The sequence below is a fragment of the Neolamprologus multifasciatus genome, chromosome 6, assembly GCF_963576455.1.
Source record: "Neolamprologus multifasciatus chromosome 6, fNeoMul1.2, whole genome shotgun sequence".
Classification (NCBI taxonomy): domain Eukaryota; kingdom Metazoa; phylum Chordata; class Actinopteri; order Cichliformes; family Cichlidae; genus Neolamprologus; species Neolamprologus multifasciatus.
In genome coordinates, this window is record NC_140444.1 from 29,105,091 (window position 1) to 29,121,078 (window position 15,988).

General features: G+C 39.9%; 1 protein-coding gene and 1 long non-coding RNA gene across 3 annotated transcripts in view; one reads left to right on the forward strand and one right to left on the reverse strand.

Annotated features, from left to right (window-relative positions):
• Positions 1-15,988, forward strand: part of LOC146517236 (protein sidekick-1-like) — a 295,230-nt gene that overhangs the window by 256,970 nt on the left and 22,272 nt on the right. For both annotated transcript variants that reach the window (XM_085163638.1, XM_085163639.1), the window contains 4 exons: positions 1,066-1,252; positions 3,955-4,053; positions 7,613-7,807; positions 14,831-15,032. In XM_085163638.1, the coding sequence (XP_085019764.1) occupies positions 1,066-1,252; positions 3,955-4,053; positions 7,613-7,807; positions 14,831-15,032 (683 nt within the window). The remainder of the gene's footprint in view (positions 1-1,065; positions 1,253-3,954; positions 4,054-7,612; positions 7,808-14,830; positions 15,033-15,988) is intronic.
• On the reverse strand, positions 973-15,014 carry LOC146517239 (uncharacterized). The gene is made up of 2 exons (XR_014874674.1): positions 14,497-15,014; positions 973-6,599 (listed from the first exon to the last, which is right to left on the reverse strand). It is a non-coding gene; the product is annotated as an uncharacterized LOC146517239 (long non-coding RNA).

Below are 15,988 nucleotides of genomic sequence, written 5' to 3' on the forward strand. Positions count from 1 at the left end.
AAAAAAAGAAAAGGTGAAAAACGAAGAACAAAAAAAGGAGCGAGCAGCTCCTGACATATTTTTTTTAAATCGGAAACTGTAAAAGTACAGCGTGCACCGTTTTGTTTTCTTAGTGGCTGGCACTAATGTCATTTTAATTTTAGGATCGGTTTTTGTTGTTTGAGGTGATGAAGCCTGTTTTTCTGTGCCGTTGTCCTCCATGGCTGTCAAAAACACATCGCTGAGTCACATCGTCGCTCAGGCTCACGCGCTCCATCGTTCACTTGGCTATGATTAGCACTGGCACTGTATTGTGAGTCAGTTCCACGCACACCACTCTAGTGTTAGAAATACTTGCAAGCTGAAAAACAAATACACTTTGTATGCCTGTGTGAAAAACAAATATTTTTTTAGAACCGAGAATAACTTTATGTGTTTTTGACCCAGTTATGTGCTGCAAAGCAGATAATGGATGGAACACTAATATTGTGTCACCTTAATAACTTAGAAAATACAGATTTGGGTTCCTTAAAATAATCTCCAGGATGTTTGCTCAGTGCAAACCAGGTAGTGTAAAAACCTTTTGATCACAGACTATAAAAAGTCAAATATATCAGATGTCCAAATTCACCTAAGTAAAGAATCACCTGCAATAGACTGAGACGTGAACACTGATTAAGCATAATGGTGCTTTATCCTGCACATTTAAACACTGGAAACAAAGCTTTGCCTCGCTGTGACCCTACACGGAGATGCACATCAGTTGTTGTTTTGTTTGTTTTTTTAATTCGCCTTTTTATGTTCTGCTTTTTTGTAGCCTTAACTGATTATATTTTGGAATTTATTACTTAATTTCTTTAAACGGTGTTGCATTCTGTGCTGTATATAAAAAAATTAGGATATTATTGTTATTGTTATTCAGATAATTATTGCAGTAGCCTGATGTACATCTAAGATAGCAGTGTTTAGGCTACAGACACTGTCCAAACATAATTGAAACAGACTGCTAGATGTGTTTGTTCATTTCTGTTTATGTTTTTTTTTCTTTTTTATGTGAGATATATTTGTTTTGGTCGCTTTGTGCAGGTTTTATACAGCAAGAAAGACTCAGAAGGTCCCCCAAGTGTTCAGGTGGCAGACGGAGAGGGGAGTGTATCGCTGCTCCTCGGGGCCCTCCAAAAATACACAGTGTATGTGCTGCAGGTGCTGGCATACACACGTATGGGTGACGGCCCACCCAGCAACCGCATACTGCTAAGAACCAAAGAAGATGGTAGGACCCAGATTTCTCTTACCCTGTCTAATCACCAGCTTTTTAATATATGTTTTCATATCTTCTATCTTGTAAGTACTAATTCAAGAGTGATGTGTCCAAGTGGGATTTATCACTTACAGACAATCACAAGTAATCACTTGTGATTGTCGCATATAACTGACACACAGCACAAGCAAGTGCAAATAAGACCCAGATCCATATGCATCAGGAACAAAAAGGTTCAGTTTAAAGCGAATGTCACTGCAACTTCAAAGGAAGTCCCCTTGACCAAGAGCACTGTTTTCTCAGTCCTTTAAAAGTGACTTCCTGCATTGTAACCAGTTCTGTCTGCAATATACACAGATAAGAGGAAAAATCTGCCATTATGAAGTCTGTGGTCATACAAATTCATCCATCCACAAACCTTCAAAGAGAGCAGTATACTTTGTCTAGATGCTGATCAGGTGCATTCATAAAGAGCCGATCCCCGTCCAGTAAAAGTAGCAGAAGTCAAGGGTTTCCACACCTGGAGGGAGAGAGATTTGTACTTGTTAGAGGGACCTATCAGTGTGAATTTTATATGATAAGATATGATCTGTAATATTGCCTAAATACATATGTGTTCTGAACACTTCAGTTTTAGCCCTTTTAATAGTTATGACGTTAGGAAGATTAGACGGCAACTCTTTGCAATTTGAAAATACCATAAAGTTGGATTTTTCTGTGTTTAACACAGCTTAAGAGGAGTTGAACAAGACTGAGCAACATCAAAGGCAGACTGCAGCACTGTCCGTAAGAGCACACAAAATGTAGTTTTTTTAACGTTTGACTTTGTACAGTACCATAGTGGAGTAGGAAACAAAAAATCAACATGTAATTGAAGTGCAGACTTTCACTTTCAACTCAAGGGATTTAACAAAAGTATTGTAACAGTTTAGGAACTGTTTACTGCTGTTTTTATACACATTTTAAGAGGCTGGTTGACATTTTAATCACCGTTTTCTTGTTCTTTCATAAAAAAAAATACAGATAAAGTAAAGTGGAGTGGAGTTAATTCTAATTGTTGAATTTACTTTTGGTAGAAGCTCACTGGAGCTCTCAGTATGAAATCCAAATCAGATGTTGATTGAGTAGAGAAGCGAGGGAAGCCATCATTAGGCTGAAAAAACAAAATAAATCTACCAAATTTAGAATCTGGTAAAATCTTAAAAAGAGATGCTCTGGCCAACTCAGGGACACCAAAGTCTTGAAAGAAAGTGTTGCATGCAGAATTTCAAAAATAGTGTCATTGTCCAAATACTTATTGACTTAGCTGTATGTAGAAGAGCAGTAGTCCTAATGCGCATCCCTGTGGCACACCAACTGCATAAAAAAAGAAGAAGGTGCACCTGCCTCTGTAGCTGTAGTATGTGGATATTTTAGGCTGTTTGAATCTGGCAAAAATCATAATTAAAGCTGTTTTCTTCAATATTTGGTGAATATTCAACATGATTTGTCGCTGATTTTAGAAAAACAAAACAAAGATTTATTAAACTTTGAAAGTTGTTTGTTTATTAAATAAATAAATAAGTTGGTAGGGGGCACAGATTTATTTGTTTGGGGTTTAGGCAACTCTGTGAATTTGCCTTAAACCCCAAGCTATGAATTTACAAGATCATAAAGTCATCTGTTGCCATCGTGTGAGGTGTGTGGGAAGAGAAAGTGGCAAATACAAACCCAGGCCTTCAAGGGATCTACATGGAAAGAAAGGAGAAGTGAGCATTATAAAAGAGTTGCTGAGATCGTGAGACAAAGGAGATCATTCTGATTCTTCTGCAGATTCATCTACAGATACTTTGTTATAACACTTACCTCCTACATACAGATTGATTGATCACAAAAGGCCCTCTTTGTGTCATCTTTGCTGCAGCTGAACTAAACAGCGAGTAAGGCGTTTTAGAGAAGCATGAAAGAACATAATCAATGATTTCATTAATCACCCAGCTGTGGGTATTTGTGTTCATGTGTTCCACGCCTCTGCATCAACCTGGTAACCATGGCAGACTTTTCAGGATGGCAGTAACCTGGCCTGTTCTTTTCTGAATCATAAAGTACACTTGGGCACTCACACATACGCACAGAAACTCACATCTGCTCACACACACACACACACAGACTGAAACCCTCATAGACACACTCGCTCTCCTCTATCAAACGGTGTCACGTTTGAAAAGTTTTTCTCATTTCAGGATGAAACAAGAATGAGGAAGTCAATTCCCGGCGATGTATAATGAACCTACGCATACACCTACTGTACCCACAAGCACACACACACAGACATACGTTGACATGTATTTGCTGGTGTGGAACATGTGCTTTTATCAGGAACAACGACAGCCCGAGTGAGGCTGAAAGAAATTACATTTTCTGTTTTGTGTCTTTTACAAGTACCTCTTAAAGATGTGTAAGAAACTCACTCAATGTATATATTTGTGTGTGCGTGTGTCTGTGTGTGTGTGCTTTGGCGTGTATATGTGGAGAGCATATGGACGTACATCTGTGTGCTATAATGCTAACATATTACAGTATAAGAGCCAGATGCTGAGATACTCTTTTTCTCATTACCGAACTGAAGCACTTCTTTTGAGCCTCTTTTTCTTGCCGCTGCTGCTTTTCTCTTAAATTGCCTATTAATATCTTTTAATTCTGCTGCCAACTCCTTTCTCTATTTTTCTCTCCAGTCCCAGGACCCCCTTTCAGGATGGTGTTTCCAGAAGTTCGATTGTCATCCGTTAGGGTGGTTTGGCAGCCACCTGCATCCCCCAACGGCATCATATTAGGTATAAAAACAAACGCCCACATATACAAGTGAGCAGATATTTGAAAGCAAAATTTAAATCATAATCCATTTTTCATGCTTGTGGCAAATGATTTTGCAGTTTCAGCCACATGCGCGCACACACACACACACACACACACACACACACACACACACATCTACTGTGACAAGTACAAACTGTAAAATGGAAAAGATTCCCGCTGTCTCTGTGTATGTGTCTGTACCTGAAAAAGACAGCTGTAGGTGCTTAAGGCACCTTTCCTAATAAATATGGCCATCTATATATATTTATAAATAAATGTGCAGATTCATGCATTATCACCGTGCGGTGTGAATCGGAAAAAGACTCCAGGAGAGGTGAGAGAAATGTGTGAGCTGCTGAGCTGGAAAGAGAGAGAACAGAAGGGGAGAGACAGCAGACAGTAGATGTATAGAGGTGATAGGAGGGACAGGTGTGTGTGTGTGTGTGTGTGTGTGTGTATGTGTGTGTGTGTGTGTGTGTGTGTGTGTGTGTGTACGCAGTAACTGGGTGAGGAGTGGTATTTGTCCTCTCAGTGGGAGAGCGAGTTGAACAGGACAGTTTGAGTGATGTGTGACTGTATTGTTAGCGGGAGGACATTTAGTGCGACACCACTCTGTAGCAGAAGGATGAGTGGGAGGGCAAATCGCACTCTCTCGATCACACAGACACACACACAAACATACAGCCCTACTGTGTCCTTGCTGAGCATGTGTTGTGTGTGTTTATGCAGATACAAAGGTCTGTAGAGTACTGGTTTCTTTAGTCCTCATGACTGCCTCATTTCTCCTTGGGTTCTCCACCCATGGGGGACTGACACAGAAGGTGGACAGAGGAGAAACAAGACTACAGAAGGTGCACAATCTAATTTGGCACAGTGCAGTGAGGCATTTTTGTTCTTTCACCCTTCTATGAATATAATACAGCCACACATACACACTGAAGTAATAAAATAGAGGACACATTTTACTCAAATGTGTGCATATTGTACTGCAAATACTTACATGCTGAGTACTAAAATGCATACTAAAAAGTATTCTCCCATTGGTTTGCATTTCAGTGTGTCTCTTTGTAAAGTTTACAAAGGCACACATTTAAAGATTTCCTCTAAAATGCTCATCATTGCATGTATTGCATCACTACCTGCTGCCCAAATTCAGTCTGAATTTTAAAAATCTCTTATATTAACTATGCTGGTTTGTAGATTAGTTAGTGCGAAATGATCCTTTAAACACATAACTCCAAAAGCAAAAGCAGCTCTTTATTAGTGTGGCAATTTAATCAGCGATGGATGGATGATTATTTTCTTTGCACGAGAAAGAAAACATTAAGAGAATATCACAAATTAGAACAGTAGCAATAAAAACGCAGAAGTTAATTAGTAAAGCAAATCAAGGCATCAATATTCCCTCTAACTTTAATTAATGCATCCATAATTTTGCCATTTAGCACTTCTTTAAGGGTCATGAAACATAATGTAAAGAAGTATGAATGCAGCTCTAAACAACAGATTAACTGAGACCGTCTGCAAACCCCTCATTTTAACTCATTAGGTACTCTCTTTGTTCAGCTTTCAGTCATAGATCCAAGCTAAATAAAATTTTTAAAAAAACTAGGAAGCTGAAAAATGTTTTTTTTATTTAAGACCCTCAAGGGGTCCTAAAGGAAAACAATCTGTATATCTCTACTATGCTTAAAATACTATGGTGTACGAAAGTTTATGAGATGAGAAGTGAGACGCTGACCGTGTTTAAACATGTCTTGATCTTTTGGTCAGTCAGTGAACAACACTGAACCAAAGTGTGAACGTCTACCGTGATGCATTGTGATCCAGTCGCTTAACCCCTGGCTGAGGTGGAACCGGACATCATAGACCACATATCTTACGATAATGTAAACAACTATGTGTTGTGATGTTTCCCCAACAAGGACCATAGAGCATCATAGTCCTTTATAATCTTTTTATCAAGTGATTTTCTCTTGTAGATGCTAACAATTGTATTTCCTTCTTTTGGTAGCCTTTGCAAAATGAATGTAATTAGTCAGAGATGGATAAAAAAAACTGTTCAGAAGGGCGTTTGATGCTCTGACAGAAATAACATAATAACAATAATATCTGAACACTAGTCATCTGTACACTTCCAGCATATGCTTGATAGACACCTTTATCTCTGGTGTCGACTGTTGATCACCCTTTCTAAAATGAGTGTGAAGTCACAAAATAAAAAAAGCCAGTGGAATATACATTACACTGATTCTGGAGTGATGCAAATTCAGAAACAATCTGCACGCAATCGCTTCACTCTATTCATGTCTATTACAGTCAAAAGGTCAATCATTCACTTCATACTGATTATTTATTTGTTTAATATGCATGTATCCCCTTTAGCATTTCTAAATCAAATTAACCTCTCTCAGCTCTTACTGGTGTCCTTCTGGTGACACTTTCTCCATTTGTGGCTCTGCTCTTCAAAACAGTCTGCTTGTGTTATACCATCGGTGTCTGTCTCTCCAGTCTTTTCAAAACCCTAAAGGCAAAGAAAAAAAAATTGGTATACATTAGATGCACAGTCTGCTAGTCTGCTCATGCAAACCATAATGAAATATAGTGCATCGTACATTTTATATCTTACGGAAAAAAGGACTAAGGGCTTTCTCTAACATGATGCAATCACTTAATGTAACAGAGATTTAGCCTCCAGTATGTGACAGCAGCAATGGCTTAATGATGGTACAGAACATAATGCTGTGCTATGACCCAATTGTTTCGATGCAGGAGGATTTGTGATCTAGCTGTTATCCGGTAATCTCCCACATGCAGCATTCACATTAACATATAATCAGACTATCTGATGAGATTATCACCCGCACAACCAGATTAGGTGCCTCTGAGCAGATTATTATCCTGACAGTCTTACTGTGAACTAATCACATCCACACACTTGTGTGTTTCTAGTGTGTATTTGCTGTACAATACAATCTTCATAATAAGAGCCTTTGTGAGTGGCCAGTGGCCTGTGGAAAGCTTGGACAGGGATCAGTGGTTTGAGCGTGCGTGCATGTGTTGAAGGATGTTAGTGTTATTACATGGCCTACTGCACATAAGACAGAGAAACAGACTGGAGCCGTGTACACCATGGGTCACAGCCAAGGGTACACACAGAGAGGTTATATGTTTATACACTGTGAGAGTAGGGGAACGTGGGCATGTGTGAGTGTGTACTGGAGTTCTGCTCTGAAATCCTGGCTTTGTCTTTGGAAAATAGTAAGTATGAAGAAAAGAAGCTGCACATATCAAATCCCAACAGAGTTCAAATGTAGTTTCATGACCTGAAGAAAAACATATTTGTTTGTATGTTTTATTGTGGAAATGAAGCTGCGTGATATGGCTTTGTGCAGCTATGTTTGCAGGGGGGGTTTCGCCTCATATTGTGCTCTCTTTGATTCCTGTGAGCTCTGTGAACACAATCACACGCAAGAATTTCACACAGATTTCAAATAGCTTCCTCCTCCTTCTGTCTTTCGTTCTGCCCCTCACTAGGCTACCAGATCTCCTACCGCCTCGACAGCAGGGACCCTCAGCGCTGGACTACAGTGGAGGTGGGGTCCAATGCTCGGCAGTTCACCGTCACAGGACTTTCCTCTGAGCAGAGCTACATTTTCCGACTCATTGCTCGCACTGCCGTGGGCTGGGGTGCAGGACAGGAAGCTGTGATTGTTACCACTGAACGCAGAGGTAAAGGACACTCACACATATTCAGGATCTGACTGCTCTAATTTTAACCACTCCTGTTTAAAATATAGCAGGAGCCCAACCTGCTGGCTCACATATATCACTTGCAGACGCACAAAAACTGTCCGTCTCCACTGTGGACTTAATCACCTGTGTCTGACACTGCTCCCAGAAATGTAGTTCATGACTTTAAAGCAGACTTCCGACAGGCCTCTTTTAGTCCAAATACTGCGAGATGTCAGAGCAGCTACAGGTGCCATTAATATCAGTAATGATAGCTGATCTGTCTCCATGACACCTTACAAAACTGCTTCTGCTCGGTAAGAATGGAAGAGCTGAGTTTGTGTGAAAAAAAAACACGGAGAAACTTAACACCCCATCGAAAATCTGGTCTCTTCTGACCCTCGGTGATTTAACACTTAAACCAGCTGCACCCAGCTACCCAGCAGGAAGGCTGGTGCAGCTACTTTGAAACTTTTATCCAGAGCTGTTGAGGTTGGTCTTAGGATACTCTTTAATGATGGCACCATTCCCCGTGTGTGACAGTTTCAGGGCTTGGCAGACAGGCTCACTGATGGGCTTACTCTTTAATGGAACAGAGTCATCATGAATGCTATTAGCTCCCGAGTGCCTCTGCTTTTCTTTATGCTGAGTCAAAATGACTGCATGAAAAGGACCTACAGGGACACATCTTTTGCTATGTTCGAGCAAACACTATGCGACTGATGGGGTCACCGATGGTGCGGCTTGGAGCTTGAGAACGAAGTCGAAATTACAGTAAGCTGTGAAGATCTCCACTCTGTGTTCTCTGGCACCACGAACAGTGTGATCTGATTCTGAAGAAGAACTAATGGAGCCGTATAACAACTTTGTTCATTTTGCTTCTTTGCAAAATCATTCCTCCGTGAAGTAATATATGGACAGTTTCGGCAAGAGTAAAGGGGTGTAAGATTTTCAGTTAAAATAGCTTCTGTCTTGCAGACTCTCTGTACATACATCATGCATCTAATTTGGAATTCATAGCACAGCAAAGTAATAATCTCTAATACAGTTCATATTGACCTGTAGTGATGCATAAGGGAATAAAATGTCTTAAATAAACCAGAATAAACAGGGAAAAGTTTTAAGCACGAGCAGCTTGATTAATGTTATTAATTTTAACTGCAATTTTCTAAATGTTTGCTGTGAGAAAGCTCTATTACAGAGGACAACCATAATGATTTTACCAGTATAATTATGTTGTCAGATTTCTTACAGTAATCGTTATGCAGGAGCAGTGTGGAATTTTCATATTTTGTGATCTCTGCAGCATCACTTGCTATTAAAGGTGTAATTCATTGCAGTTCATGTTTGCTCCTCAGAAAGGGAGTTCAGACACAAGAAAAGAAAGCGGAAAGTTTGGCCCTAAGCAGTTTGTGGTTGGACATGGCGAATTCATTGTTACCGGGCACTAAATATTAGCACAAAATAAAAAGCATGACCTTTTCAGGGTGTGTGACATAGAACAAAAAGAAATGACATTTAGAAACTCCCCTGGACTTGTCAGTAAATGTAGGCATTGAAGCCACAAGGTATTAGCCCTCCTGTAGAGGTGTAATGAAAATCAAGAGTTCATAACATTACCTCTGGGCCTGACTGTAACTGTTGTCACTTAAAAAAGGAAGTGTTACTTTTTCAGAATTGTGGATCATCCGAAGAAATTTGTGGCACTCCGTCTGTTTATACCTTCCTCTGAACACGCCAAAATTAACTGGCTTGTTGAGTGAGACAGGATTATTAGCCTTTCTCACCAACTGTCGATTGCAACGCTGGGATATTTCTCATCCACAGCACCGTGCTCAGCTGTGGGCGGATGGAAACTGTACACTTAGTAGGTGAGAATGAAAATGAGGCTCGAAGTCGTTTTTCTAAAGGAGAGCGAAAGGAGGGCTGGAAAGTCAAAACCAAACGCCATAAATCTTACATCCTCACCCAAAGTAATTACTATTGATCAAGAGTTTTTACCAGCACTTTGCACTTATGGTAATTTTGACTTTAAGGGATGAAAAAAAGCTGCTAATTTCCCTTTCAGAGTTTTATCTAATTTTAGCAGCCAGTGGCCTCATCACAGAGCATAAGCTGCTACAACAACAAGAATTGTAAAATTGAAACACAGTCAATTGCTGAGTATGACAGCCCGTGCCTGTGGTGAGATGTATGAGTTTTAGCAAGGACTCGGTCTCCCCCACTGTTTTGTCTTTAAAACACTGAAACAGAAGAGATATATCTTCCCACAATGATCTGGCCACTGACGGCCAGAAAAAAAAACACACTTTTGGAATGATTTGACTTTTACAGAAGTAAAGAGCAGTTTTATTTCCTTCAATTTAGAAGCAAATATAAAGTTCTTGTCTTCCTCTTATTCAAGTGCCGTGATGCTCGTCATGTCGCTGCTTCACTCAGTCACTTTCATGTCTTCAGCTCATTCACGCTGCAGCTGCCAAAGGATCCAGTATGTTTTATGTTAACCGTCAATGAGTAAAATCTGCCTAGTGTGGTAGGTATGTATTTGCACGTGGACTAGGTAATAAGGTGGTACTTGTACTCGATGTTGCACTCCATGACAGAGTTTTGAGAGACTTCACACTGAAGCTTGCAGAGGGTGGAAATGAATGGATGGCTCTGTGTTATATCAGCGTTAGGAAGGAAGGAAACAGCTGAACCAATAATATAAACTAGGGCTGTGTTATATGACCAAAATGTCACATCCCGGTGTAGGTTATGTCATAATAATTATATATATCACCACAGAGTAGATTTTCTATAAACTGAATGGATCAAAAATTCATAAAACACAACATTTCTTCAACATAATTTAAAATATATATTCAAAATAAATGACACTGTGATAATAATGACTAAACGTCTGACTAATGTCACTTAAGATTAGCTTAGGTTTTTTGTCAGTACCTTTAAGGTAAGAACTTTGCTTCACTCATTTGAAGAATAAGCATCGATAAATCTAAAATAAATGCAGCCCCATCACAAGTATACAGTACATCAAGCCAAGTGGTGGGAATCCTCGTCACCAGTAAACCTTTAAATCAGTTCTTTGAATTAAACTGTAAACACTCCCCTGCATTTTAACTCAATCAATATGTTGAACATTAGTACCTTCCATTTTTCTTGGACATCTATTTTCTCACTTACCCATGAATTTCAATCTTTAAAGATTAAAACATTGGTTTCTAAAAACATTGAAACACTTGGATATCGTTTGGATTTGTGACTGGGTATTGTTATTAGTTACGGTACTGTGTAAGACTTTTGAGCAACCCCTCATTCACTAATAATTTATTTTCAATGAGTCAGATTTTGTTGTAATTTTCTAAAGTGGGTTTATGCAACAGTTCTCCAAGGTCAAAGTTTTTCTTTGAACACTGGCCTCTTTCTTGCTCATTTTCACACTAGTCCTTGTACCTGACTGTTTCCAAAGCAACGTTATTTTGTTTGTTAAGCCACCACACTGACCTGTAAATCATTCAAGGATAAAAAATAGGAGCCCAACTCAAGGGATGAACCAGTGTTGTGCCTACAAAGAACAGACGACCTAGTAAAGAACCCATTTTGAATTATGTGTTTGAGGACTTTGTTACCAGCAGGCTGTCTTAAAATATGTAATTTGTTCTATTTCCTTTAGCTGATTCCACCAAAAAAGCCAAACATAAATCACTTTGACAAACATAAAATAGTATTTTCATACCAACAAGTTGATTCACAAAGACTCAAAAACCTTGCACATTTGGTGTGCAAACTGGAGATAACTGAAAAAGTGGACAACAATAGAAGAGGTGGCAGACCTAAAAAGTGTCTACATCAGATGAACAGTATCTGACAGTCACGTCCTTAGGAAATCCGAAAAAATCAAGCAAAGCCTTCGTATGCATACTGGTCCTCAGTTAATATACTGTTCACTGAAGCGTCATCAAAAATGGTGTCAGTGGACAGGTGGAGGTCAAGAAGCTATTCTGAAGGAGGGGAAACGGGGAAATTGAAATTTCTGATTCAGGTCTTCATGGATGCACAAGCAGGAGATTGAGAGAGAGGTACAACAGCGATTGCCTCCACCGTGTTTTATGTGTTTTGACTGGAGACATTCGCTGTTGTACCTTTTGCTTAACCTCCTGCTTGTGCATTATAGTTTGTGGCTGTTTTCATCCTGTTGTATTGAAGATCTTGTCGAAATTTATGAAATTATCAACACAAAAGTATCATCAGATTTTGATCCACCAAGTAATGCAGTCTGGAAAGCATCTGACTGCCTTTATTTTTCAGTATGACACAAAAAGACACAACAGATATTGTGGTCCAGAGCACAGACTTCAACATTATTGACGCAGTGTGAGATCATCATGACAGAGAAAAGAATAAACGGCAGCCAAACATCCAAAGAAGAGCTTTGAATGTCCTCCAAGAAGCCTGGAGAACTATTCCTGAAGACTACTTAAAGAAATGACAAGAAAGCTTGTCTTGGAGAGTTCAGACTGTGTTGAAGAATAAAGGTGCTCATACCAAATATTGATTTTCAAGCTCATTGAAACTGCACAAACTCAGTTTTTCATTAGATCACTGCATCTATTTTGCTTTTTCCAAGCAAAGTATAAAGAACTGAGAGGGGGCTTGAGACTTTTGCACAGTACAGTAATTAAGAAAATGGAGAAGGAAAGATGTGGCAGATGGTGTTGAAGATCGAGCACTCCAGAGCTAATACGAGCTTTCTCCCGGAGTGAAATACAGTAAGTGATATTTCACTTAAAAAATGAAGTTGCAATGGTTCTGGTGTCTCTGTGGGCTAACGCATGAATAGCTTTGGTTGCGACGTAGCTCACTGACTTTGGTATATGTCATCCTTGATCTCTCTCTCTCTGTCTCTGCTGTTTTCTCTGTCAGCATAGCAGCACTGAGTACACAGTGAAATGCTACAGAAGCATTAAAATATGACAGTTAAGTGAATTTCTGTGGAAACCTGGAATCATTTTGTCAGATACTCTGTTTGCAGCCATCAGTTTGTGTGGTGCATTTTAATTGGATCAGATATCATAACATCCGCAGCGTCATTATCAGGATTTCTTGAGAATAGAGTTCAGTGGTTCTCTGTTCCACTTCAGTAGCATAATGCCCCATTCTTGCTGTGAGATAGACAGAATATCCTAATAGAGATTTCTTTCTGATGATATTGAAGAGACCAACTTAATCCCTAGAAAGAGAAAATTGGCTTTTTGGGTGAGCACGTGAACGTGTGTGTGGATGCATGCCTTAGGGAGAAACCGTTTTGGAAATGTGTATCGTTGCTGATGTTCGTACCCAAAAGCGTGAGAGCTGAGAAGGTAACAGAGAACATAGCATATTCAGCTACCTTCAGCCCCTTCATCTTTCCTTTTTCCTCTACTAAAAACCCAGTGTTTCCTCTCCTTCCCTCATGTAGAAATAATATGCAAGTGCTGAAAGGGCCGCACTTGTTCTCGCAATTATGAGTTTATTATCAGAACATGATCTTAACTGTGGAGCAGAACAAAAGGGGAGCAGACAGGGAGACACAGATGGTATCAGAAAGACAAAAGAGGGCAGAGAATAGTCACATTTTTGAAGGGAGCGAAGAGCAGGGGGAGTGCGGGAAGAAGGAGACAAACAGATCAAATCAAATTATCAAATTACTTTTGATAAGGATGAATGAAGGAAGCCGAGCCTGCCTGGGTGTGCGGTTGTGTGTGCGTTTTGAGAAAATAAGTGCAGATTAATTAAACTTCAGAGAGAATCGATAATGCTTTTATTTCCAGACTTAATCAATAACCCGAAGCCCCTGAAATTAGACAGTTTTGCCCCCAGCCGTGTGTTGTTGTTTGTGTGCCTGCACAGGTACTGCTAATCGCACAGGTATGGTGAACACAGTTATACAAAGACACTGACTCCCAGAGCCATCTTTCATCCTGTAATTGAATAGCTAAGACACAGATAAACACGCACGCACGCGCACACACACACAAGCAATCTGTTGAGAAATGGTTTCTTTGATGCCGCAGTAGTTAGTTGTCTTGTTTCATTTAAACACGTGTTTGCATGCGTGTTTTCACGCTGATGCACATGTTACATAAATGTGGGCTGCCCGTGCTCTGTGCAACAGAAATATTTGCAGCAGATTATCCATTTTTATCTCCATTTATCCTGCAGATATCCAGGCGTTTTAGTGACCTGTGCAGCAGGCTTATTTCTTAAACATCATTTATACAAGAGACTAGTTCCCTGTAATCAAGGTAAAAGATCAAAGAAACCACATTTCCCTGCAGCTAGATGTCTGCCCAGAAATCTGATTTCATGGTGACTGTAAAGATGAGCATGACAAAGACAAAATCCATGTCTTAGCAGAGCAGATGAAAGAAAAGATCTTTACTCGTGCTCAGGTTTACTTTATTCAAAAATAACTCCCTTCAAGGTGTGACCAAATTTCAACTCAAAGTATCCTTTAGAGGTCTTAATATCCATGCACTATTAAGCATATTTAAAAAATAAAACAAACAAAAACATATTGATATTAAAGCTTTGCGCATGTTTACAGTACTCTCTGCAGTTACAATAGTTGAGGGCAGGAAGACAGGCAACTCTTTATTTTTATCACATTTTCTGATGCCCTACATAACCCGATTTCTCTGACTTACCTGGCTTCTTGTGTGCGTGTGTGTGTACTTATGTCACGGCCACACTGACTGCTTTTAAGATGTGGATCCTGACTGTGGTTTTCAGAGCTCTTAAGTGCTCTCTCTTCTCTCTTTTGGAGAAATTGTGTTCATCCCTCCAGCTGAGTTCTGGCCTAAGAAAGCGTTGGACTTGCTGCTGTGGAAATATTCGAAGCCTTTGCACATGGATCTTCGTTTTTTTCACGCGCCTGCCTCCTCTTCAGTTCCACTGTTCTTATCTTTGTCACATCACTTGTTCCACCTTCTCTCTCATGTTATTATCTCGCCTCTTCAAACCTCCTATCCATGTCTACAGAGCGTCCCCTCCCGCCCAGGAAGTTGTCCGTTCCTCAAGATGAGGTTGAATCTCGCCAACTCCGCGTCCATTGGGTGACCGGTGGCTCAGCCTCCTCGCCGCTGAGGTACTTTACTCTGCAAATCAAGGAGCTGCCCAACGGCGACTGGAAAACCCACACAGCTGACATCCCGCATAACGTGACCTCCTGGACTGTTGACAGGTACACGCACGCATGCACATACGCACAGCTGCAGTGGTTGATATGTCACCCTTTGAATTTGTGGCACTTCATGTATAGACAGTTTAAAGTGCAATATTTTGGGGGGTTTTTTATTACACTTTTCAAGCCAAAAACTCAAAAGAAGAAGTGATTTTTCTAACAGTCTCTCACAACTGCTAATGTCAGCATGACTGGCTACTGGCCAAGTTGCAGTGTTTGTCACTGATCCGGAGAAAGTGACAGTCTGCGGCGACAAAAAATATCACACTGGTGGCTGAATATTACATTGATCTCAAAGACAGGAATGACATGTTTAAGACAGCTTCTTTTTTTGGAGGGATACCAATACCCATGTGTCACAACAGAATAGTCACAGGTGCCGTCGAGTCATTTTTCACAGCCACCCAGCAATAAGGAGAGCGGCACACTGCAGTACCAGCAGGCTGAGGTGGACAAACAGCAGGGTAACGTGTGAAAAAGGATTAAAATGAATATATCTAATAAGCCAGTAAAATATGGCTTCATGGGCTATTTCAGTCAGACTGAAAGTAAAGCAACAGTATCAGTAAGAGTGAGTAAGATTATCTCAGGCTTAGAGAAAATGGCAATAAAAAATATAGATGTCTCTCTTTTGTTTGTTTGTTTTTTTCCTTAGAGATCCCCAAATTCGAAATTGTTTTTAGCATGACACGCTGAACTTGAATTAATTAAAGCAATCTGTAGAAATCTTATGTTTGTGCATCCTCGGGGGAGAGGAGTGGACAGAGAGAAGAAGACGCTGTGAATTTAAAGCAAACAACAGAATTATAATAGAGACTGGAAAGTTTTATTTGTTTAGAAGCTGAAGTACAGAAAAGGTTGGTGGAGAATAAACATACACACACGCCACCAAACAAAAACACCAGGGAGAGCAGAGTAATCATAATTACTGCATAAACGGGGAGGATCTCAGTCAC